The following is a 24,594-nucleotide window of genomic DNA, read 5'->3' as shown; positions in this document are numbered from 1 at the left end:
CATGCAAGTCTGTGTACTGTATGTTGCCAGGAATAGAGCAAAACACACGTCTCGGCTTGAAATAATTAGCTCTTAGTAGCATCTCATTCTTGCTTCGAACCTAAACTCGACCACAGGTCAAGCAAGTGTCAGACATAGAAAGCAGCAGCTAACCAGAACAAGCTTCATTAGCTATTACAGCTGTGGCATTCGTTTGGCCCGATCTACACGCATCAGTTCAAGCATATCACATCCACCACCAGCCTTCCTTCCAGTATGAAATGTTTTCTCGTCATCTCCCACAGACTGTCAATTGCGGGTAATTCTTAAAATATCCTGCAATTGCAAACAGAACACGGCATAGCACATGGATTTACGAAACACTCCTCCCTCTGTCCTTCAGCTAGAGTTGTTCGGAATCTGAGCTGTCGTCGCTCTCCGAATCCCTTTTCCCCGCGTTATGCCGATCAATGCCATATTCAGTAAACGCGTTGAAAGCTTAATGCTTTCGATTTGGCCTCTCAGATGTAGATGCTTATATGCAAAGCAGATGTACAAAGCCAGGCGGGAATATTATGTACCGCTACATGCTGGGTCGCAAGAGCAAAGGATTCAAGAGATATAATTAGACGCTGTGTGGAATGCTACGCCTATCAGATGATGTCTTTTAATTTTTGGAGCCAAAATACTTCATATATCGGAAGACATAATGACCCCATTTAGCGTCAGGACCCTCGTTTGGAGGAGAGCAAGGAGCGTACTCGTCCAAATCCACATCCAGAGAGCGGATCACCTGGAATCCTGCCTTCTCGTATATCCTCCACGCAGGCTCCGACGAATGAACCCATGCGAAAACACCCTTTTGGTCGCAAATGTCCGTTCCCCAACGCAGGAGCGCAGAGCCAATGCCTCGCCTCTGAAATTTGGGTGAGACAGAAAGGCCAACGACAATGAGACATTTGGTGCCTTCGGGCATCACCTCCTTCTGCCATGCATCCAAGTCGCCGCTTGTGAGAGTCTCCAGCCGCTTAATAGGATCATCCTCTGGTTCCGTGGCATTTCGTTCAGTTGAAGCTGGCTCGTCCTTTTCTGATTGAGCTTTCTCCGACTTCTCTGTTGACGTTGCGGTCGGCTTTTCGGGGGGCTGAACCCTGCCTTCCAACACGGGCATCTCGTCGGGCGAGAATCCAACAAGCGCCCATTCGCAGAAGCCTGCAAATTCTCCGGTTTCATCGTCAACAGCTTTCAACACCACATACCGTGGCGATTGCAGTATCTGTGGGAGGCTCTCTGTGTGATACTTTTTCATATCAAAGGGATTCCGGCCAAGGGCTTTCATCTGAGTTTGGCGGTCGTCTAGGAACGCATCACTGCTGATTTGAGCCGCTTCGGGCACGTCTTCGAGTTGGAGGGCTTTGATGGTAAAAGTCTTCTTGGACATTGCAGCAATTTGCTAGTTGGTGTTTATTGACAATCTGTATCCGTGGGCTGTATGTTTCCGGGACCATATGTTTGGTTCCCAGGTCCCTTATATAATAACAGCATTGCCATGTTGAAGCAAAGCCAACATCGGATCTTGATAACGATGGCGGGGTGCACAGCATTTGAGTCACCGGCGAGCGTGATTTATCAAGCGACTGCTGCTATAAAAAGTTCCTGGACCAAACGGCGCCAGCAACGAGCATCAAGTCTCTGAGCTAGCCTTATGAAGCAGCTCCAGAATCGTCGCAGCATAGGCAGATCCATCGCCTTTAATCTCTTGTACAACCACAGTCTTGTCTCTTGACCTTGCGCCCTGAACCAAGCTCAACTTCGACTTTGGAATATCCAGGGCTTCGCTGAGAACCTCCATCACGGCTTGGTTGGCCTCACCATCCTTTGCTTGGGCCGCAACGCACAGCTCAATCGCCTCTTCAGTCACCGCCTGAATGCCCTCTCTGTTCTTGCTGGCTCCGGGCTTCACATGCAGTCGCAATTGCAGGATGCCCTGAGGCGCCTTCTTGGAGCCGGCTAGGAAGCGCACGGCGGCACTAGCTGGGGATGCCATGGAGGACCCGTGGAGATATGGATTGTTGCCTTGCGGGTAAGATCGAGGAGTAACTCTAATTTCACACCAACTCAGCGCCAGGATTTGAACTCTGCCGCTATCATGCAAATAGAGCGGGTGGAAGCGTCAACGCTGTCGCCACCTCATCACTGCACAGTCGCTATCAGCTTACAGCCTCGGCAGCTAAAACAGCAGCAGAGTTGATGAGATAATCTCACATCAGACATAAGACTCGAGGACCAAACTCTAAGCTCTCAAGACTCCAATCGCTTTCCAGATCTCAGATCCTCGGCATGAATTGGTAGGGAAAAGCAATGGATGCAGGGTAGGTCTGACGGGGCCACAGGAAGCCACTGCCGTATAGCTGCTGACGCTTCAGTGCATAGCCCGCTGAAGCTGGTGCCCTTCAGCAGGGCCAGGAGCTGCCGGCGGCCAGCAGGCGCCTATATAAGAAATCGCAGTTTCGTCATGGAGCCCAACCTGACCCGCGACAACCACCTGCAGGCCCAAAATTCCTGCATCACCACTTCGTCCCCGCCAGAGCACACGCCGTCCATCTTTCACCCTCGCAGAGCTGCGGCGATCGCTGCTCGTCTTCGCAGCCCGCCCGTCCCTCGATTGAGCGCCATGGCGTCGGCATACAGCGCATACCATGGCGCTACCCGAAATTCGCAGTTCACGGTCACGGCACTTGGGCGATGGTCCGTTTTGCCGAAGCAACTCCCAGGTTCGTCGCCCTGCATGTGCCTATTTCTGCATTGACTAGGGAGGTTTGGCGAGCTAATTGGTCCGTATAGCTGTCGACAAAGTCCGAGTTCTTCACGTCTACGATTTCGACAACACATGTGCGTTGCTCTTTTTTCTCTTTGCTAGCTTCTCATTCACCTGGGCTGTTTTGTGATTGCTGACTTTGCAAATGTTCAGTGTTCAAAACCCCCATGCCAAATCCAGCATTGTGGACTGGGCCGACGATAGGATTGCTCGCGACTCAAGAAGCATTCACTAGCGGTGGATGGTGGCACGACAACAGGATCCTCTCAGCAACCGGCGATGGCGTTGAACTGGAAGAGGCGCGTGCTTGGGAAGGATGGTGGAATGAAAAGGTCACCGAACTTGTCAAACTGAGCTCGAAGCAGCAGGACGCTCTCTGCGTGCTCTTGACTGGCCGTTCTGAGCATGGTTTCGGCGAGTTGATTAAGAGAATGGTGGCAAGCAAGGAGCTTGACTTCGACATGGTCTGTTTGAAGCCCAGAGTCAGCCCTTCCAACCAAAACTTCCAAAACACAATGCACTTCAAGCAGCTCTTCTTTGAGGCACTCATGGAGACATACCGAGACGCTACCGAGATCAAAGTTTACGAAGACCGACCGAGACACACAAAAGGATTTCGAGACTTTTTCGCGGAATATAACCGGCGCCAGGTGGCGGTACCAACTCGAGGGACTATAACTGCCGACGTTGTCCAAGTGTATGATGCTTTACGGCTTCTCAACCCTGTCGTTGAAGTTGCGGAAATTCAGCATATGATCAACCAGCATAACGAAACCATAGTCAAAGACTGTCCTCCCTCCCGGTCCAAACTTGTGATTAAGAAAACAGTCTTCTTCACCAGCTACATGATTGGTGCCGAGGATATTAAAAAGCTTCTGAAGCTGGCGCAGATTCCTCCTGGCATATCAAACAACGACCTCAAGTTTCACGCCAACAACATCCTCATTTGCCCTCGGCCATGCCCGGCAAGTATACTGGAAAAGGTTGGCGGCATGGGAAGCAAGATGCTGTGGGAAGTGACTGGCACCGCCTGCTATGACAACTCCATCTGGGCTGCTTCGGTGCGCCCCGTGCCGCATACTGCCAAGTTTCACACTGACAATCCCGTACCACTCGTGGTGCTTGCCCTCAAGAAGGGGGCACGCCCTGTGGATGCGGGGAAAATCACCAGCTGGCAGCCTTTGCCGATTGAAGAACGCTTTACATTCGAGACGACAGTCGGAGAAAAAGTAATTCTTCGTATTGAGCCTGAAGACCCCAAGGAGGATGAGTACCAAAGCTTGTTTGTTAACAAATCATCCAAGCGTAAACATCCTGCAGAGGATGAGTACCCAGGCAAGGCGCCGGCGCAGTACGGTGGCCGGAACGAGTCCAGAGGCTTTCACTCTGGCAGGGGACGAAACAAGGGTGGCAACTCGCGCGGCCATCGCGCTGCTAGGGGCGGCGGACGAGGCGGTCGTAACCGCGGCCATAACTACCGCTCCTTGGACGACGTTGATCCCAAAGGCCAAGATGCCGCCGGTTCAAAGTCGTTTGGACGAGGTCGGCCCATGGGCGGACAGCCATCCGGCGGTTCAGATCTACAGAGTTACTATTAGAAATAGGATGGCGGCGCTATTATTATTGGTAAAACGATATCATTGTGGCATAGCATACCAAACTTTTGGGGACTGGATGAGCTGGAGAAGACTGTTCACAAGGAAAATGGGTAGGAGGAGGCACATACTTTGTTTTTTTTTCTCCCTCTTTCTCTGGTTATTTGACGTTATCTTGCGTCGTACGGATGACAGGCGGAGGATCATCACCATCATTGAAAGCGCATTTAGGGCGCCTGGGAAGCATCCCAATGGAATTGGGGCGAAATGGCGTATTAGGCACATGGTATATTGAAATGGAAACAAGGGAGGGCGAACGAATTTTCATCTTTCCTTAGGTATTGTCGGATTAAAGCCAGGTAGCTTATGTACGAAAGTAACATGTAATGAATGATACCCAAGCTTGGGTTAAACCTCGCCATCTAGTTGGTGATCTTGTTTAGAGTTTCATTCTTTTATATCGGCATTTTACTTTATTCATTTTGATTGTGTCCTGCATGTCCTACATGTCCGTTATTTGCTTTTATCTAATCACTGTCATCGTCATCGCTGTCATCTTCATCCTCTGAATCCGCATTTTCTAACCACTCCACGAGCACTTTGCATTTCTCCTTCAATGCAGCCATGGACTCGCCATCCACCGCACGGGCATCCTCCCACCAGCCCAGAATGCCCTCCTCTTCCAGGATATCCAAGGCATACAGCTGCTGCAACATGGCCGGCAGCAGCGTAGCGCTCTTGGCCTGCTGCTGCTCCTGGCCCTTGGAGTAGTGCTGCAAGGCCCGCTGCAGAGAGAGAATGAATTCAATCTGCGCGGGCTCGCCGCCGCCGACGCCGACTTCGTTGACAAACTTGGAGGCGCCCTTGCACGCGGTGAAGGCCCTCTCCGCAGCCTTACTGGCGTCGAGGCCGCCGTGCTCGGGGGTGACGAGCTCCACGGCGCGGCGGGTAAAGGCCGTGGCGACAGCTTTTCGCATCATGGCGTCGGAGGCGTTGTTGGCTAGACGCAGACCCATGAATTCGAGCTTGGCGGAGTCAAAGTCGCCCGAGTCGGCGCGCAGAGCATCGAGAAGACCGTGGACGGCGTCGGCGTGAAAGGACATTTTGCCGGCGGAATCGTCAGAGGCAAAGGATGAGAGGCGCGACCTTGAGGAGTGCGCGGGGTCTGCGGAGAGGAGGTTGCTGTCATCATCGTCGTCGGACTCGTCGTCGGAGTTGAAGGTCGAGATGGAAGAAGTGGACAGGTTCCAGTTTGCGAGGGAGTAGATGAGGGACTTTTGGAGCCTCGAAGGATCTTCGTCGTCGAGCTCATCGTCCTCGGGGTCGTAGAAGGGGGCTGCGTTGCTGTCGGGGCCGAGGAGGTTGGTGTCCTTTGCGACTTGCTTGCCTGTGGACGTGACGGTCGATAGCACGGCGGCTGTGGAAAAAGATATGTTGTCGCTAATTTGGACGCCATAGGAAAGGAGTGATCCAGTGGGTATTGAGCAGCCCTTGCCGATGACTACGTTGCCCGCTAAGATGGATTTTGATACGGCTGTTCCATCTCCGATAGTGGTGTTGTTCCAGATGAAGGAGTTCTCCAGCGTAACATTAGAACCGATCTTGCAGCCAGTGCCGACGATGCTGTTGATGATTTTGCTTCCGGAGCCGATGCTGGTGTCGGTTCCAATGACGGAGTTTTGGAGCTTGGCGTCATGGGCGTGAGACGCCCCAGTCTCAATAATGACGTTGTTGATGTGCTTTTTGAATGTCTGGTTCAGGAAGATGTTGTTTTCGGGGATGAAAGGGAACGTCCATCGGCCAAGAATGTCCCTGCTGATGGAGTCGTACATCTGCAAGTTGCTTGCTCGGGCAGCGTAGCCGTCTTCGAAAATCTCGGCGTAAATCATCTTGCCGTTGAGCTCCCAGTCCTTGAGCACTCCGTGCAAAAAGTTTCTCCTGGGGAGCTCATAATCGAAACTTTCTGACCAGAGAGCAAGCACTTCGGGGGTGCAGATGTCGATCTGGGCATCTATCAAGTCGGCTCGGATCTCAAACTCCGTTGACAGTTCATCGGCAATGGCAGGGTCCATTGAAAGATAGTGGTCGCTCTGTAGCGGGTTCATCTCGTCGTAATGAAGGCATCGTTGAGTCTTGGTGTCCACCACAAATACGGGAGTAATTCCATTGGTCTTGGTTCTGTGCTCATCGGGTCCGCCGCTGTGCAGAATCATGGTCATGATGTTTGCGGCGCTCGCTTCTCTTCGTTTTCGGTGCGCTGCGAGGGCGTCATCCAGAATGAGATTTGACACGACATCGCCATGCACCAGGAGGAAATCGCCGTCCACCAGTGATCGCTTGTCCATGTCTCGGAGAACGTCGCCTACGGAGCGAGCATCGGCTACTCTAACAAACTGGAGCACTGAAAAGGGCGACAGTTTTGACGAGGACGCCCACTTAGAGCGGCCGATGTAGTCTTCGACCTGATTTGTGTGTGCGCCACAGTAGATGTAGACTTCCTGAACACCATTCATGGCCAGGAACTCGAGGGTGTATTCGATGAGAGGGGTGTTTGCCAACGGCAGAAGACACTATGAACGCGGAGAGTCAGCGTGCGGCCACGGCTTCAAATTAGCCCACATCTGCTTACTCTTGGCTTCTCTACTGTGAAAGGCTTGAATCGATCTTGAAATGAGTCTGCGAGAACCTGTATCGTGGCGGAAGCGACATGGTTAGCTGCTGGATGCGAACGAAACCCCGCGATAGATATTGCCTGTACGCACCACTGCCTGCAGGACATCTTCGGCCTTGCTCTCAGCGTTGGATTTGGCAGGCTTTTTGCCCTTTGCCGAGCTGGCGCTGTTCTTGCCCTTGTGAGACATGTTGTTGGCCAGGCGCAAAGATGAAGGGCTGCGGTGTGCGCTCGGGATGAAGGTTTTTGGTGGGAAGGTTTTGGTTTGCGACAGCTTATGGGTGACTCAACTCTACTAGCATCGAAATTTCTCACCGCGGTGTAGCTTCGGTGTTGGCGGGGTTCAAGGTGGGGTCAACCCGCCATAGAGCAAAGCATAATTGACGGTTATAAATAGACAAGGCTTGGTATTCAGAGGAATTAAATTTAATATTAAGAGTAACAAACTACTATAAGTATATAAAAGTATAAGCATATATGGGGCTGGGTATATCGATCGTATGATAAAAGATCACGGCTGTTGAAACACATCGCTGACGTAACGCATCGCTGCTGATGGCTTTTCGTTCCTCCCTTTTCCTTTTCCCTCTTCCTTCGCCTCTTTTGTTGCTACCTCTTCACCGTCACTCATTCTTCACAGTGGCAGTGGCTTCTTTTTTCTCCTCAACGCTGTGAGGCACGCTCTCGCGTCTTTCAGATGCACCGTCTTCGCTGTCCGTTTCATCGTCGGTGCTGAGATCATCGTCACTCGCGCGTCGTTCAGCATTCTCCGCCTCACGTCTTGCACGTCTTGCACGTCTCTCATCGTTTCTAGCTCTTTTCCGCTCCATCTCGTCCAGCTCATTTTGCAACTGTTGAATGACTCTGCTCTTGGCTCGAATCTTGCCGCCATACCGCCAGAACACAAACGGAATCGGGATGCAGATCACTTCGAGCAAGCCGAGTAGGGTTCCCGCCCACTGCGGCGATAGCGTTTCGTACATCTTGGGCCCAGCCAACGGCAGAGTTCCTCCAACAATGCTTCGGAAGACGGCATTGCTAGCAAGCGCACTGGCTGCATAGATACTGTATGAGCCGGCCAGGTAGTTGTTGCCGTAGATGAAGCAGAGCGTGTTGCCCGCGCCAAAGGGAATTCCAAATATGATGGGCGCAATCCAGTGGATGTGTGTTGGTAAACAGGTCCAAGAGAAGCCGAGTTGGCCAATGCTGGTTAGAATGGCTCCCAGGCCCATTATGAGGGCTGCAGCTTCTGGGAGAACTTTCCCAGTCACCGGGTCGCGAGGCTGGCTGCAAATAAACCGTCTAATCACTGGCTCGAAAGAAATGGCGATGAGGATGCCGCAGCCAATTCCGAGGAACGACAGTCCCGAAAGCCCATATCCCCATCCGCGATACTGAGTGAATACAATGGGATAAGCGACGAAGCAAAGGTAGAGAATACCATAAATGAGAGAAATCCTGCTTCTTGGTCAGAATATAATATAACACCACCATGTATAAGCTGAGTGGAAGATTATTTACCAAAAGTTCATGAACCACAGGATTGGCTCAGTAGCAGCCAGCACAAAGGGGCGACTCATGTTGATCTTGAGAAGGCTCAGCGTCGAGATCTTTTGGTCGTACTGGCACCAATATCGAGGGTCGTCTTTCTCCTTTCGAAGTCGGGCAGCCTTTTTCTTGAGAATGGCTGGAGGGTACGTCTCCCTCAGTGAAAGAATGGCGAAGATGGTTGCGCCCGCGATGATGAGGCTCACCCAATTTGTCCATCTCCATCCCTTATACTGGAAGATAAAACCACCGATCAGAGGACCCAAAACAGGGCCGTTGAGCGGAGCAATGCTGTATATGGATATTCCGAGAGAGAGATATTCGGGGTTGCTAATGTCGACAACTGTACCCGGGGTATTCGAGATCATAACAGCGCCAAAGAGGGCTCTATGATACATGTTGTTAGCTTCGCAAAACTCAGAAACTTGTCGGCTTCTCAAATTCGCATGCACTCACCCAAAGAAGCGAACGACGATAAGGGTCGTTAATGAAGGCCCAATAGCACAGGGGATAATGAGGATGGTCCATACAGTCATGCAAACAATATACACAGGCTGTCGACCGTATACCTCACTCAACGGCGCTAAAACCAAGCTTCCAACAGCAAGACCCAAGAGATAGGTTGTGACACCCAGAGTGGCGACTGTTTCTGAGGCATCGAATTCTTCCATCAGCCCGGGTATGAAGGCCGTGTAGCTGGTGCTGTATAAGACCGCAAGCCATGTAGCGAAGGAGACGACTCCGATTGTCCAGGCTCGATAAAGCAAGGACCAGTTCAATGGATTGTCGGGATCGTTATCCTCAAAGTAAACTTCATATTCGGGAGGCCTAGACGCCACGCTGCTCATGCTGGCTCCTGATCTTGTGTAAGTGATTGGCTCGCGAGCAGCGCGCTCAATCTCTGTTTCGACAGTTGCCGTAGCGGCACGCTCCAGGTTCCAGGTATAGTCATCGTTGTTGAATCTGCTCGAGGTGGCCGAGTGCCGGCTGCGACTCCGAGTTCGATTTGTCCGATTTGTCCGGACTCCTCCAATTGACTCCAAGATGGGGGACTCCCTTCCCGACGAGTGACGGTCCTCGCCGGACTCAACCGTCGACAATGTTTTCTCGATATCCACCGCCATTTTCTCTTCCTTTGGCCGAAATCAATGAATCAGCTGTAGGTAGCAAGCGGTGTCGCTATATTCTACAGCAGCTTTCACTTCTGAGGATAATGCAGCATGTCAAAGCTAAGCTAGAGCAGACTACTCAAGCTTATATAAACGGCAAGACTTTTTCTTCTGGTCCTTTTTGCTTTTCGCCTCTTACAGCTGGCAAGGGGGGATTTATTGAAATGCCGTGTTATCACTAAGACGGAGCGAGTGGGCCAGATTATCAACTCGGCCAAAAGAAAAAAAAAAAAATCTTAGCTGCCCCCTTAACTAATATTTACACAGATCAGCCTAGCAGTGGAGCGGGCCAGCTGCAACAGGATATAAAGCTAGGAATCTCAGTTTACGGGAACAAGAAACAAACAAGAAAAACTGGGGATAAAAATGGCAACCTGGAACGCTATCCAGAATACGGGCAATCTGGAGACGGACACGGCGAACAGCCTCCACTCTTTTCTCTACAGCCACGATCAAAGCTGATACCAGCAGAAGCACTAGTCATTCGCATTATGTTATACCGAAGGCAACTTGGCAAAAACCCAACGACGACGAGCCGAATCGGATGCCCAATGGCAAACAATGGATGGGTCTTTGCTGGAACATGCCGAGGCCAATAGCCGGCGACCCCTGCATTTACGCGGAAGCCAATTCCGATTCCATGGACGCTATTTATCGGCTTTTTTTCGTGTTATCTCACGAGCAAGCCAATAGATGATGCCATGAATCGCACGATATAAGCAATGTCCAACAAACAAAGCTCTTTCGAGCAATTGCTCAAAAGTGCCCTGTGCCCTGCTTACTCGCCGCATTTTGACACAGATTTCGCCCTTCGACAACATCACCTTTCCACAACGATTAATAATTCAATCGTGAGTCATCCGATGTCGGCTTGATTAGCAGCCCAAAGTGGGTGACTTGTAGCCGCGTCTGTTCGCAGGGCGCGCCCGGCAGGTCCACTTCGGAATCCCACTTTTCGTCTGGAGGGCCGGATCCGGCCCCGCATGGGACGGGATCTTTTCCCACTCAGAGTCATAACGGCGTGGGACGCCTGGAGATGAGGAGATGGGGAGATAAACTATGGGGTTTGTTGGAGACGTGCTGCGCTGCTGTGTCTGATGGAGTGTTGGTATACGTGTATTGACGAATGCCTTCTTCTTCTGCCAGCGCAATTACTCTCGATCTTACGAGATGCTTCAGCCGTGACCGCTAACCAAAAGTTGGTTTGACCATCTTCCCCTCAGTGTAATTTAGTTCGGCATTTCCATCCCAGTTATTGAATTATACGTCATTCCACCATCTAATGACTCCACCTTCTATGGACGGTCCATGGGCGAAGAAATTACCATTGGAGAATCTAGCATTCATAGCGCAGCTTGCAGAAGCGGTTATGGGTAGCCTCCGTTAACGGCCAACCACCTACGCTATATCTTATACAGCTGCATCTATCCTTGTAGCTCGGGAATAGCAGTGATTTCTTGGTACAACGGTACCGACATTCTCAAATAGCATACAGTCTTTGCTCTCTAATTGTAAACTGAAGCCTCGTTCTTAGATGGGAACTTCATGTTACTGCTAAAGATGAAGGGAGAAGTATATGTGATACCTCGGATAATCACATAAGCGCAGTCCTTCTACCAAGGAATAACTTCTCGGTCACCAAAAGATCTTGAGCCGATACTTAAAGATTTTACCATTCACATACAACACAATACACGGATATACTGAGATTGGCTATGTTCAGTCCATCCGTGATGTCACAGAGCGTATGATCATGCTTCTACGTTGGTCGATCTGTAGCTCTGTAACCCGGCTGGAGTCTGCAGCTACGATCACATTGTGTAATAATATTGATAACCAGTATTTCTATTGACCAAAAGCAGCCAGCTTCCTAAGAAGCTGGCATGCCTGCTCGTATAGCCATGTCATTGCGGCTCTCGCGCCGAAAATAGTAGAGCTAATCCATGACTCATAAACTGGGGAGAAAGCTTGGTGTTGGTTTATCCACTTATAGAATCATAATGGCCCACATCAGCGGCAACTTGCTACACCCTGTCAAATCGTTAATAACGGGCACACGCTGTTGTTGATTCGTGATAAACCTTTGACAACAAGACGACAAGACAAAACAAAAACAGAAATAGAAATCAGATTTCAAATAAGGGAGACGAAGTACTGTCAGATAGAGCCAACATCTAAATTTATTTATGCTATTAACTTCGCGCCCATTATTCTTCAGATTCGGAATCTGACAGTATTTACGCTACGTCCAAGATCTATAGAAACGTTCCAAAATTCTAAGCATTTCAGACAATTGAGCAATTACCGCATGGGCGCCGATTAGCAAGCCAAGAATTGATCAAGATGCAAAATGCTCCGGCTTTGGCGGCCAAAAATGAGCGAGTAAATAAGTACTACTGATGAGAGAAATGGTAGCTTTTAGCGATTGTAGACTGCCCCTGATCAAAAGACTATTCAACACACCAGTGGTAAGTTGACGAGGTACCCAACTAATCTCTGTAGATTTTTTAATCGTTTATCGAACGTATATTTAAAAATATCAATAGTAGCAGCAGAAATAGTAGCAGCGCTGATCCAACTTTTCGATTCATGTACCTGTGCCGCCAGCTATACCCAATATCCTCGTTGGAGACCCTGTAGCTCTGATGGCCTTTACCCCCTGTGTGTCTGATCTATCGTTACCCATTCCCATTTCTGCAAATCATATCCTGTAGCTTGATATTATTGTTGAATTCTTGTGTTGTTCTTGAATAGCACTTGTACCGATGCTCTGTTCTTGTTGCTTGCGTTCTTTCGTAGCACTAATAGCGATGTCCTTGTTGTCGAGTTACTGCATGTTTGTGAAGACTTGTCCAACAGCCATGACTCAGATGGCAAAATGTCTGCGTCATCTAATCGTGTAGCTCATACTCGCTTTATTCATGCTGCGTCTGAATACTGCATTGAGCCTGTGAGCACCACAGTTGCTGCAGTCAAGAGCTGCACCGGAAGTAGTATGTCAAAAACTATCAGCACTTCACTGAAAGTAACGGTTTCTTCACTGGGGTATAATTTGCCTGATTGAACTCATATACTCTTTTTAAGTTCTCTCTGAGTCTCATGGCAACCCCCAAACCCCAAGCACATCCTTCCGAACTGACCGACCATCTTTTTCAGCTCCATGCTGCAGCTGCCTCACTCGTTTTACAATAAGCCCTAATGACAAGGGGCCTATGATTGTGCAGAGCATGATGGCCCAAGTGACGATGAGAAAAATTTCTGAGTTCTTTCCATCATCAGCTCGAGTTGAAGAGAATATCTTCTTGCTCTCCGCGATTGACGAAATTAGGAAACCGATTTCTCCACGCGCTGTCATTGCACAGCCTATAATAGCAGCGGGATAGATTGATTTCGGCTTTACTCCCTCTGGATCTAATTGCGGAGCTGTCGCTTGCGTGGCCGTTTCATTGCTTGATTGCAATGTTGGAGACGTCCCTTGAGGTTGGCGTGCGAGTGCAGAAGTCGAATCGCGAGATACTTTAGGCTTTGTGTGGCCTCGGCCCCAAAAGTGGGACATTTGTAACCTTGGGTGCTTCATGAAGGTTATAAATCTGTTGAGAAGAGATGATAGAGATGGTATGCGAAGGAGCCAGATCCCGCACACAAGCTTGCCAAGCATCATTAGGCTGGTGTACACGATTCCTTTCCAGACAACTGAACCGTCGAACATTTCCGTGATGGGAATAGAGAAGCCAATGGAAGCCTTGAAGAGTCAGATACAAGCTTGATCGTTGGGATATGATACTTACAAAAAAGAATGGCTTTAGAATTCTCTCAAGTGGCTGCAGATAATACTGCTCAAAGATAGCATGTCCAGATGGCCCCGCCTTCCTAGGCTCTGAGGCGGCATCGCCAGGAGTCTCTGTGTTATTCGATTCTAAATTCTCAGAAGCCTCACTCTGCGCTGGAGAGAAATTTCCCGTAGAAGATGCCCTAGTAGAAGGTGTTCCTGTAGATAATGCCTCACTAGAAAGATGAGGCACTTCTGAATCCCACCAACCGATAGACGCACCGGCAATATAGGCGGCAAATAAGTTGGAGGTGCCAGCATATGTTGAACCAACGATGGAACCAATTAATATGCATGTATGAATGATCCATGGTGCCCTCTCCTTGCTAAGAAGAATATTGATAGCCCCTTTTGGGTGCGTCACCCGCTGAGAGTTTAACCAGAGAGTGAGTGGTTTGGCCATCCAGACGCATACAAGGGGCGCGCACACCGCAAAGGCAAGAGATACTAGTAGTGGTCTGATGATGGTGACAGCACCGATGCTCGCGCTGGATGGCCCCAAGTTGGAAATAACCTGGACCATGACAAGGCCAACTACATCGTCCATCATGGCTGCACTCGTGAGCACTACGCCGAGCCTCGAGCTCATTAGACCAGTTGAGCGAAGCACTGTGAAAGTAGTCCCCAAGCTTGTGGAGCACAAGGCTGCGCCCGCTGCGAAGGACTGGAGAGGCGTGGCATCACTGAGCTCTTGGAGGATGAACGAAAGTCCCACTGGCACACTAATACCAGTAACAGCAATGCACGAAGATAAGAAAAAGTTGGCCTTGAGAGCTTTCAAAGATGTCGAGAGTCCGCCTGATTAGACAAGTTAGCCTCTGATAATCGAAGAAAATGTAAATATCCTGACAACCCTCACCTTCATATACCAAAAGCAGCAGTCCAAGGTAGCCCAGCTGGACAGCTGTCTCTTCGGCCTCTATGCTCAGCCATTTCGCGCCAGGGGTTCCCCAGGCCACTCCTATGAATATCTGCCCGATAAGACCGCAGTACACGGCCCGATCAAGCAGGAAGTTTGTGATATTGAGAACTAGCAGGAACGATGCCTGAATGAGGATTGTGACAATGTCCGGCTCTTGGTATGGGAGTGAGGCGGCCATCGTAACGGCTACGGCTCTATGCTACTTGAGCGATCCATCGGTTAATGTTTAAACTCTTTAAGGAGCAAATATTGATCGAGTTGTATTAAGAGGCAGAGGTGTGGGCATGTAGAACGTGATGCTGAGTCTGACTAAACAATGTCGCGGGAGATTTTCGGTAGTAGAGTCAAATGGCGTTCTTTGTCTTGGCCGAAAATAGCAATGATCTGATATCCGTCTGCATATAATTTAAGCCTTCCGTACATATCACTTTATCATCCAGGTGACAGGTGTGAATGAAATAGACAACTCAAAATCCCTAGATGATAAGAATGCCTGCCAGCGAGAAGCTTGGCTGTAATACCTGTAGCGAAGCCGAGCGAGGGCATAGACTATGGTGGTTTGGTAAATCAAAAGGTAGGCTATTATCGGCTCTAGCATCAATCACAGGTTGTCTCATAACGCCTTACCTTGCGTGGCACAGCCGTTTGTCAAAGCAAAAGCAAAAGCAAATGGCTGCGCGTCTTTGATTGTGTAAGTCTCGAATAGTTGCGACGCGATAAGTTTAGACTATTAGTTGCTATCCCAAGCCATGTCGACTTACATCGGGTGTCAAATGGGCCGGCAAGCAGACTGCACGTGTTCTAGAACAATAGATCGACAGTACAGGGATTAAGAGGTGTGTCTCGTTGCTAAAATGAGAGAAGATGGGCATGAAGATCAACCTTAGTTTTGGGGGATGAACGCCTCGCGATTTAAAAAAAGAACATGTCAATATAATGAAAAGGAAGCTATCTCTTCAAGGATCAGTCTACCTGTACTCATAAACACTGCATGTACTAGCAACACTTTACCTTACGGAGCAGTTTTCAGCCTCGCACACTACGGACCTAATCTATACTTTCAACTTTGTACGCGCGCTCCATCCAAGATAATTCTGCAGGACACCTTACCGAAGCATTGATGCCCGCTACGCCACAGTTTGCCACTCTTAGAGCCCGGCGAGGCCTAGCACTCCCGAATCATACGATATCCACCACAGGCGGCCGCGAAAAGTTTGGTGCCAGCACAAGGTGGCGGCTAGAGGCCCAACGGCGGTGCTTCTTCAGCAGGCATTTGCCAGGCGAGGTTACACTTTCGATGCCAGAGTACTACAGTACCGGTACTACCCCACTGAGCGAATGTGACATGCCATGTGTGTTTTACAGACGGTAAGCCCTATGTCTTTGCTGATCTTGCTGCCTGCATGCTATTAGGGGTGCGCAAATTCGATCCGAAGCCGAAGAGAAAGATGTTGTTTACTCCAAGTAGCGTAGGTGGTTGTCACCAGTATGTTTCTATGTAGAAAGATTTGGAGCTGCAGATCAGCGGCAAAGTATATGCAATGAGTTGTCCTCGATCGCTTAAGCAGTCTCCTCGATGCGCTGTAAGCAGCTGTAAGCAACTAAATTCTCGGGACTGGAGAGCGGCAGAACCCATTTGCTCAAGCCGCCCCGGCACTTGCTAGGTATGCTGCTGCCAACATATGTGCCTGCTCCCAATACGCTGTAAGGAGTTGGAGCACACAGCCAGTGGCATCTCGTATGGGATGCCGGCAGGTAAGCTCAAACCTCCTGGGCTAGCAATGCAAGGCAAGGAACATGGATATACGAGTTATGGGAGCTGACAGAAGCGTTTCGTGCTCCTTGCATGTCTAGCAGTCGCATGGGCGCAGCCACACAGCCTGAGACGGGCATGTCCTCGCCGTAGATGCTAGAAACACCTCCCACCAAGAATGTCTTGCCTTGGTTGCGTCGGAATTTCGACACGCACTTTGCTGTTCCACGGCGGGTGGCTTTCTCCGGGAGGCCCATGCCATTATACATGTACCTAGTCACCGCATTGCCAGCACTGTATCTTTTGGCAGGGCATCGGATGTCGGCTGTTGCCGCAGCCAAGGGATATAGAGTCGGTATGGAAGCAATGCTGGGATTCAATTTATTAGCAGAGGGGGCCTGTACAAACGATATCCGATGCACCTGCGTATCGCTCCCGACCTGCTGGGTACCAGAGACAGGACCACTGAGCATGACTGACTCGCTTGTAGGGTTCAAATTGAACGCCGGCTGGCGCTTGACGCTGCTTTGCCCACCTGGACGACTCGGAGAAATGTCAGGTGTTCATATTGAGGCGACGGCCAACACCGGCTCGATCTGATCTAGATCCAGGAGAGCGCCTGACAGAAAACGCAAAGTGAACCGCTCGCCCATTGTACCTGGTCGCGCAGCGATTATTGTCGCTAATATGGAGTATAGCAGTGCTAGCTGCTTGTAGTACTATGCCGCTGCCAACGGAATATTAAAGCGTCTTTGCTCGGCTGGCCATGTGGACAAACGAACCAGAGGGGCGTTGCCTTAGCAGAGAGCAGAGCGAGGCTAGCGAGCTGTGGATCAAGGCCACCGCCGTGCGCTAACAATTAATTTGACGGCCGTAGCGCCGACTGGCACGACAAGTATGCTGCCTCGCTGCTCCATTTCGCGGGTAGCACTGCAAATATTCCATATCGAATGTCAGTACAGGTAGGTATAGCCGCGAGTGCAGTGGATAGAGCGCTGGTACTTTGACGGTCACGGATAGGTGGCAGTACGGAGGATTGCCCGGATGTAGCATTGGACGCTGTCTGACGAGTAATGATTCGACCACCAGGCGGTGCAGCATCCGTCTCCCTGCACTGTCTTTCGCACGGTGAATCGGCATCGATCGATGCTTTGGAGCACCGCTGCTCATGCGCACTTTTCCAGTCCAGCAGATTGCTTAGTCGATGCAAGGTAATCTTAGTGGCCGCTGCTCCTCTCACAGGGAGCTTCTCATAAGTGATTCGGTGTGCGGCGCATGCAGCAGCTGATACTAGTAGCGAGGCATGGGCTGACTTACAGTACGGTGCAATATCTGCAAGCATCAATGCATTGATGCAAGTATCTTCAGGAGAAGCAGTGCGGCACATGCACTGGCAACAGCCCACGTCAGCTTTGGGCTGCTGGTATACCACATGGCACTGTACGGCGATGTACTTCTGTATTGTTGGGCAGAACAGCCGCAGCCGCAGCAGGAGTAAAAGTAACAGCAACGGCAGCACTGGAACAGCCAGAGCCAAAGAACCTGGTCCCCTGTATTCGCAGGACATCAATTTAAAGCAGCATTGCATGTGAGATGTCTAAAACGAGATGCTACTACTGCTAAGGCACTATTATTCGTACCGGTACCAATACCAGCCCTTCTCTTGGCATGCAGGCAGGTGCTTGCTCCGGCGGTGCCTGCCTAGAAGGTACACGAGCATGAGGAAGGAGAACGTGCGAGAGCAGGACAAATGGCGAGAGCAGAGCATGAGAAACAGAAAGAGCTTCTACTGTGCTACCGCCTGTCATCCAGCGCTATATCCCGTGCTGATTAAGCTTCTTTCATTCTTGTCACCATTCTCCCCTCTTTTGTCCATCTCCAGCTCCAACCATCTCGCATCGTCTCTCTTCATATCATATCACACCACATACGTCTACCTCGACCCCTCCCACTCATCCCCTCTGCCGAGGCGATTAGATGAGGCAAATTGCTTAGGCACCACGGCGGCCCTTTATACAAACATCCACATACCGAGCGACCTTGATACGGTACAGTAGAGTGCCTGAGTCTTCTTGTCAGCCACTGCTGCCCCGGCGGCTGCTAGATTCCAGGTAAGCTACAACGACTAAAGCCAATTCTCCATCTACAGCACTAGCTCCCTGGCGCTAGCACTGCATAAAGCTACCTCGGGGGGGCTGCCGCTAACGAACTTAGGAGCGCTCCTTGGGGTGTGTCGATTCACCACAGACTTTTCGATCCGCTGTCGCATCTGCCCCATGCAGCCATCAATTCGCGGCACCCCCTCCCCAGTACACATCGAAAAATCACCTCGAGCAGCGAAAAAACTCTCCAGGCCACCCCCAAAGCACGGAGCCACAGCAGGGGACAAGAGCGAGCCACAGCGTCGCAAGACACGCACAGCACAGGGGCTCCACGCCTAAGACGGTCCAGAACATCAGGCCTGCTGCTGCTAAGGGAAAAAGCAACCAAGATCGGAAGCTTGGCCCCGCCACAAGTTGCGTCTCTAATTAATACACAACCGACCCAGCGCCTCCATCACCAGGCGACGGGGCTTCGAGGCAACATCCTTTGCTCACCCGTTTGGCCCTCATACTTTTCTCTTCTTTTCACTTCGTACCATCGTTTTACCCGTTTTGCCATCTCCGTCGCTCCTTTTCCCCTTCATTCCGACCGGCGCGCCGCAAACCGACGAGGAGTCGACTTACAAGCATCATCAGCCTGGCAACCCGAAAATCTGGACAGCTACGACGGTGTCGAGAGCGCCTCCGTTCCTCTAGCATCGTGCTTACGGCGGCAGAGAGCTCTCTGGTGGTGGACGTAGACCGCGGCGACGACCACCTCGCTCGGTTTTGCTGCGCTTCGATATCCCCGTCTCATCCCTTTCACCCTTGAAAGAAACGCTTTATGCGACACGCCTGTGCGCCCTAGTTAGCAGTAGCCCAACTGCTTGTGCATTGCGACTCCTCCTGAGAGGCAGCCGGCAGTGAGTGACGCATTTGTGTGTAAGGAAGAGGCAATAGGGTCACTCCTAGATCGGGACCAACTCTCACCTTTTCACTTTCGTATAAGCGTCTGTGTGCACACAGGCGCCTCCAACCGCAACAATCATGTTTCGTTCTAGGTACGGCAATTCTTCATCTGTCCTCTGCCTCATGTCACGGTCCCGTTGTATTTGTCTCCTGGATATGCTGTTCCCAGGCGCTTCTCCGAACCAATCTGATATTAGTCCTATATTTCGACTTCTCGCCGCGGATCTTGCTTCCATATGGGATACGCCTTGTCGATTCATTCTCTCCCATACATAAGCATTTACTAACCTTGCATGTTGACTATAGAACAAGTGCGCAGAAGCCCGATGATGGGCTGTTGGCAGACTTCAGGCAAAAGTTTCCAGAAGTCTCTACTGGAGTCACTGAACCTACCGCTCCAGCCATCTCTCAAGCGGCAACAGCAGCTTTCAATCCCATTATCAATGCACCGACTCACGAAAGGTAGGCAATTTCATTTTCAATACAAAATCAGCGCCTCACAGCGATACTGTCCTTTTGTTATGCTTTAAAGATCAAGCTCATCAACACTTTACTATTTGTGTCAACTTGGCACTCTCGAATGCTAACAAGGAAACTGATAGAGTACATGTCGAACATGAAGCCTTTCGAGACATGGACCCAACACCTCGGGCTGTCAATGACCCTTGGCGATTTACACCATCGCTCTTGGACGCCAGTGCCTTCTCCTTCAACCCTCTCACTCCTGGTGCTACTGGTGTCACAGGTGTTACTGGTGTCCCCGTTGCTGCCGGTGTACCCGTTGTCACCGGCGTCCCTAGTGCTCAATCCTACTATCCTCCTACTCCTGGAGGGTCTGGCACTTTGCTCCCGCAAGTGATTGAGATGCACCCTCCTTCTATGGCTATCAGCACTGGCCTGGAGACCCCTCTATCGGTACCCACAACACTTGATATTATACAACCCAGTGTTGAAGTTTCTAGTCTGGCAGCCTTTCCTGCGATAGAAGCTCACTCGATACCTCCATTTGTTGATCCTTTTGTTGTTCGGGGGCATCCGCATCCAGCGTTTGTACCGTCCGAATTCGTACATCATGATACAGGATATGAAACGATGGAACCTGACGGATCTCCAATGGATTCTGACCCATCAGACGAACGAATGCCGACGATCGCCGCTGCGCTACCCCCGCAGCAACTGGCAGTAGTACAAAACGTCCAACCTCTTCCGCCAACCGCCGAAAAATTCCGTTTCCATTCGACTTTGAATGCCCCGACAGCCATGGTAAAGCATGCCACCGAGATTCCAGTCACTTACCTGAACAAGGGGCAAGCATACACCTTATCTGTCGTGGATACAGGGGTTCATCTTCCGGTTAGCCCTGGTACCCGATATAGGACGTATGTGCGCATATCTTTCGAAGATGAACATCAGCGACAAAAACCAGGTGTTTGCTGGAGCTTGTGGAAAGAGGGAAGAGGGACAAATGAAGCCCACCAAAGGGGAGGCCGGCTCCAAGCTGTCGAGTATGTCGAAGCCGGTCAGCCTGTTGACGGCGACGACAAGAGAACTCGCATAGAGCTAGAGTCGTCTTCCTTTGACTGCTTTTCTGTTATCTGGACCCCAGGCTTGAATGGCGCTGCTGAAGCTAATATTCCCGTTCGCTTCAATTTTCTTTCGACAGATTTCAGCCATTCAAAAGGTGTCAAAGGCATTCCTGTACGACTTTGCGCAAAGACTAGCCTCTTCACTGCCGATTCGCTACCTTCGCCTCCGGAAGCCGCTCCTGAGATCTGCTATTGCAAAGTCAAGCTTTTCAGAGATCACGGTGCTGAGCGAAAGTTGTCCAACGATGTGGCTCATGTGAAGAAGTCGATTGACAAACTGAAGCAGCAAATCGCGCAAGCTGAAGGTGGACTCAAAGACTTCAAGCGAAAAAGGATGAGCGGCTTAGGCAAAGCAGGGATGCCCGGCAAGATACACAAACACAAGAGGACATGGTCCATGTCTTCAGCTAGCTCTGCTGGCGGCGCAGCTCCTCGACTCTCGTTGGAAGATGACCTTCAGTACAAGTTACAGACACTGCAGGACATGTTTACCAGCACGAGGCCGGTGAGCGTTTTGTACCTGCGGGGTGAGGAGCTGGACGACCCTGACTTGCACCCCGTATCGCTACAGGGCGACGCGGCATCTGGCAAGGTCGAGTTCTTGCGTGAAGGAAGCATCTGGCAGGCTCGCAGCACCCACAGCTCTATAGCTGGCTCATTGGTGTCTCCCTCCCCAAGCTCACTCTCTCTAGCATCTCAAGCATCCGCTATCGGCTCTGGCGTCCAGTGGCAGAATTTTGACTCGACCGGCATCAAGAGGGTAGAAAACCCCACTACAATCAGCAAAACGGAAGACGATGGTACCTTGAGTGGGTGGATTGAAGCCCTGGGCGTCGACCCGTCTTACCGACCTCCTTCTGAACGGCCCGCGAAACCGATTGCATGCCTCTACATCGCCCGCATAGGACAGGCGGAGCCTGGAAAGAAAGAATACCACAGGGCGATTTACCTTTCCGCGCGTACACTCCAGGAACTCGGCAACCGGATCGCCGCCAAGTGGGGTCTCGATTCATCTCGCATCATTCGAATAGTACATGCGACAAAGATCGGGATTGAGATTGAAATGGATGATGACGTGGTCCAGGAGCTGAAAGAGGGTCAAGATATGCAGCTGGAGATTGAAGAAGTGATTGAACAGCCAGACATGAAGCGGGAATGGGAGATGTCGATTGATGACGAAGACGAGGCATCTCCATCGACAGCGGGCCTAATTCTCCGGCTTATTTACTGAGATGATCCTAATTCTCTACAGCTGAAAAGCGCGACTTACATTTCTTCTCTTATTCTCTTTTTTATCTTTCTCCTTAGGAATTTAGCAATCGAGCGAGATGGACTTTGGAGGAGGATATTGTGCTGGCGTTGGACGGTGTTGACGATAATTTCAAAGATACCAGAGCGCTTGGATTTACGACGAGATTATTGCATCTCTTACTTCAAAGCAGCTGATGGGACGGATACAGTATCATTTACTCGCATCCTGCTGGGCGGGAGTGGGCCGATGATATAACTGCTTTGGTTGCCTTCGAATGCCCCTCTGAGCCCCCATCATTCGACAAACTGCTCTTCTTTTTCTTTTTTCTTCTTTCTTCTTTCTTCTTTTCCCCTTTGTCAATTTTCTTTTTCTGCTTTGTCAATTTCATGGAATGGTTTAGGACTCGGCTGTACACGCATTTAGCTGGGATAGGACACGAGTAATATCATTATTGGATAGTTTGTTTGAATTTGAGTTATAATAGTGGGCAAAAGGTGGCAGGATGTGTTGGTACACAATGGATGATACACGCTATGGGTAGGAAGAGGCATTAATGGGAATACGACCAAACACGCAGCATTATACATTTTTGATATCCCCATCTGGAGTTTTGGGCTTAATAATAATGGCTTACAGTCTGAACCTATGATACAGATGAGAGAGGTGTTCCCCCGTAGCAGTGTAGGTATTTTTGGACCCTGATGAAGCACCGTTGCTTGTCTGGTCCCTGGATTTACTTACTAGATCGAGCTCGGCTGTTCATCCTTTCTGGTTTCTCTCTAGGGAAACCCACTCTCAGGTACCATCGGAGCCTTATCGAAGCGGGAAATAGCTCGGCAGGCACCGGAGACAGGCGCCGGAGACAGGCATTGGGCAGAGGGACGATCCTCGTCCGGCTAAAAGACGGCGTTTGAACGGCCAGATGCCATCTCTCAAGCCCGAATACGATGTCTGCTCGAAGGAGTAACGCAATTACGTGGCTTATACAAGATCATTACTGCTTTTTGCTTGGTGAGAAAGCTTAAAGAGCGGGATTGAGATTGGGCTGGTAAAAGGGGGGAAACGGTACAAGATACCTTACATGACATAGAATGGAACTGCTGGTGGACTGCAAGATATGAAGGAGGAGCAAGTAGCTCCGCAGAAGAGGCAGTGGTCGTTACGAGGTACTTGCATTGGATTGTAATTAACTGTTCCTTTCTCCTGAAATATAAGTAGGTAGGGTTTTGTCAATACTAGTGACAACTACCTACTAGCTGAGAAAGAAAACGAAAGCCGTTTAATTAAAAAATGATCAAAAGGACTGGGAGCGGTTGTTTCTATATAAAGCAGTACAGTACCTATCTAGGAAGTACCCACCGACAATCATTTACGCGATTGAGACAAAGACAAGGACAAAGAAAAGCCATGTGGATTTTTCCCGAGCATGCTAGGCTTTTGGCTTTCTCTTGGGCTACTATTCATAGGAAAGGGGGCTGGGCTGGCGTATCCGCTGAAAATGCTTGTTTGACGAAGAGGCAACTTCGTTTGAAGATTGGAGGTTGTGGTTCCCAAGTCTCCGCTAATACACGACAGCCACAACTTGACGCCTGTGTCGGAATACTTGGTGTATGTGAACAGGTACAGTGTTTACTTACTGTACGGCACATGGCGCATCAGTACATAATACGAGCCGCGAAGATTAAGGGACAAGTGGCAGTGTCAGTGTCGTCCCGTATGAGTTTTATCTGAATGTATGTATGCATGTATACTTTGTTATCTTTTGGTGAGGCCCGGCGCAAAAAGAGGCCGCTTTTCCCCGTCTTCAGCCGTGTTGATGGATGCATACGCGGCCTAACAACGGCCCTTGCTTTGTGGGAATTGGGAATAGAGGCAAGGTTCAGGTCAGACGGCACGAGAAGTAAGTAGGTAGGTACTACTACTGTACATGTCGGTAAGAAAAAGCGAAAATAGCGCATGGCAGCATTGCCACTTTTGCGCATAGAATGGAATGGAAACATTCGTCGTCGTAAATGCATTTGGCTATGCATTCTTCTACCGTCTCGCGATGGCATGTCTGTGTCTACTGTATCTGTCCTTTGTTATTGGCATCTCTCTTCAATTATTCTATTCGAATGTCTTCTTTTCTCTTTTCCCTCTTTATTAGCTCCCCCCCCCCCCCTCCTCTTTTCCTGTAGGCTCAAGCGGCCGCTGGGTGTAGCTCGATGCCATGCATTATTTCCGCCGCCGTAAAAATAAAGGGCGATGCGGGCGATCGCTCTGGCTGCGTCTGCTGGCGGACATCGGACAAAGACATCTGCGATCGTGTTTTTTTGGGCTGCTTGCTTTGTTCGGTTCCTTTTTTTTTTTTTTTTTTTTTTTTTTTTTTTTTTTTTTTTTTGCCGGGTTTTTCCCGGGGCTTTGGGGGGGCCCCCCGGCCCCT

The 24,594-nt window shown here is 50.2% G+C and overlaps 8 protein-coding genes across 8 annotated transcripts; 2 read left to right on the top strand and 6 right to left on the bottom strand.

Annotated features, from left to right (window-relative positions):
• Positions 1–646: 646 nt before the first annotated feature.
• Positions 647–1,420, bottom strand: TGAM01_v209059 (acetyltransferase; the record flags this gene model as incomplete). Its single annotated transcript, XM_018801964.1, has 1 exon — positions 647–1,420. The coding sequence occupies one exon, from the start codon at positions 1,418–1,420 to the stop codon at positions 647–649; it is 774 nt and encodes a 257-aa protein (XP_018664789.1).
• Positions 1,421–1,663: 243 nt separating this feature from the next.
• TGAM01_v209058 (hypothetical protein) lies at positions 1,664–2,026 on the bottom strand (the record flags this gene model as incomplete). Its single annotated transcript, XM_018801963.1, has 1 exon — positions 1,664–2,026. The coding sequence occupies one exon, from the start codon at positions 2,024–2,026 to the stop codon at positions 1,664–1,666; it is 363 nt and encodes a 120-aa protein (XP_018664788.1).
• A 468-nt stretch (positions 2,027–2,494) lies between these two features.
• On the top strand, positions 2,495–4,395 carry TGAM01_v209057 (hypothetical protein; the record flags this gene model as incomplete). Its single annotated transcript, XM_018801962.1, has 3 exons — positions 2,495–2,753; positions 2,824–2,871; positions 2,951–4,395. 3 exons carry the CDS (start codon positions 2,495–2,497, stop codon positions 4,393–4,395), a joined length of 1,752 nt encoding a protein of 583 aa, XP_018664787.1.
• A 524-nt stretch (positions 4,396–4,919) lies between these two features.
• On the bottom strand, positions 4,920–7,253 carry TGAM01_v209056 (translation initiation factor eIF-2B subunit epsilon; the record flags this gene model as incomplete). Its single annotated transcript, XM_018801961.1, has 3 exons — positions 4,920–6,962; positions 7,022–7,078; positions 7,155–7,253. 3 exons carry the CDS (start codon positions 7,251–7,253, stop codon positions 4,920–4,922), a joined length of 2,199 nt encoding a protein of 732 aa, XP_018664786.1.
• A 433-nt stretch (positions 7,254–7,686) lies between these two features.
• TGAM01_v209055 (major facilitator superfamily transporter) lies at positions 7,687–9,735 on the bottom strand (the record flags this gene model as incomplete). Its single annotated transcript, XM_018801960.1, has 3 exons — positions 7,687–8,521; positions 8,585–8,998; positions 9,068–9,735. 3 exons carry the CDS (start codon positions 9,733–9,735, stop codon positions 7,687–7,689), a joined length of 1,917 nt encoding a protein of 638 aa, XP_018664785.1.
• A 3,142-nt stretch (positions 9,736–12,877) lies between these two features.
• Positions 12,878–14,709, bottom strand: TGAM01_v209054 (hypothetical protein; the record flags this gene model as incomplete). The annotated part of the gene is made up of 3 exons (XM_024550475.1): positions 12,878–13,522; positions 13,569–14,407; positions 14,469–14,709. The coding sequence occupies 3 exons, from the start codon at positions 14,707–14,709 to the stop codon at positions 12,878–12,880; spliced, it is 1,725 nt and encodes a 574-aa protein (XP_024404762.1).
• A 1,583-nt stretch (positions 14,710–16,292) lies between these two features.
• TGAM01_v209053 (hypothetical protein) lies at positions 16,293–16,757 on the bottom strand (the record flags this gene model as incomplete). Its single annotated transcript, XM_018801958.1, has 1 exon — positions 16,293–16,757. One exon carries the CDS (start codon positions 16,755–16,757, stop codon positions 16,293–16,295), a length of 465 nt encoding a protein of 154 aa, XP_018664783.1.
• A 2,655-nt stretch (positions 16,758–19,412) lies between these two features.
• On the top strand, positions 19,413–22,151 carry TGAM01_v209052 (hypothetical protein; the record flags this gene model as incomplete). Its single annotated transcript, XM_024550474.1, has 3 exons — positions 19,413–19,426; positions 19,641–19,796; positions 19,937–22,151. 3 exons carry the CDS (start codon positions 19,413–19,415, stop codon positions 22,149–22,151), a joined length of 2,385 nt encoding a protein of 794 aa, XP_024404761.1.
• Positions 22,152–24,594: the final 2,443 nt, after the last annotated feature.

This window comes from Trichoderma gamsii (genome assembly GCF_001481775.2).
Source record: "Trichoderma gamsii strain T6085 chromosome Unknown Scaffold_42.2, whole genome shotgun sequence".
NCBI lineage: Eukaryota > Fungi > Ascomycota > Sordariomycetes > Hypocreales > Hypocreaceae > Trichoderma > Trichoderma gamsii.
The sequence above is the reverse complement of the archived record's forward strand: the minus strand, read 5'-3'. Positions and strand labels throughout refer to the sequence as shown.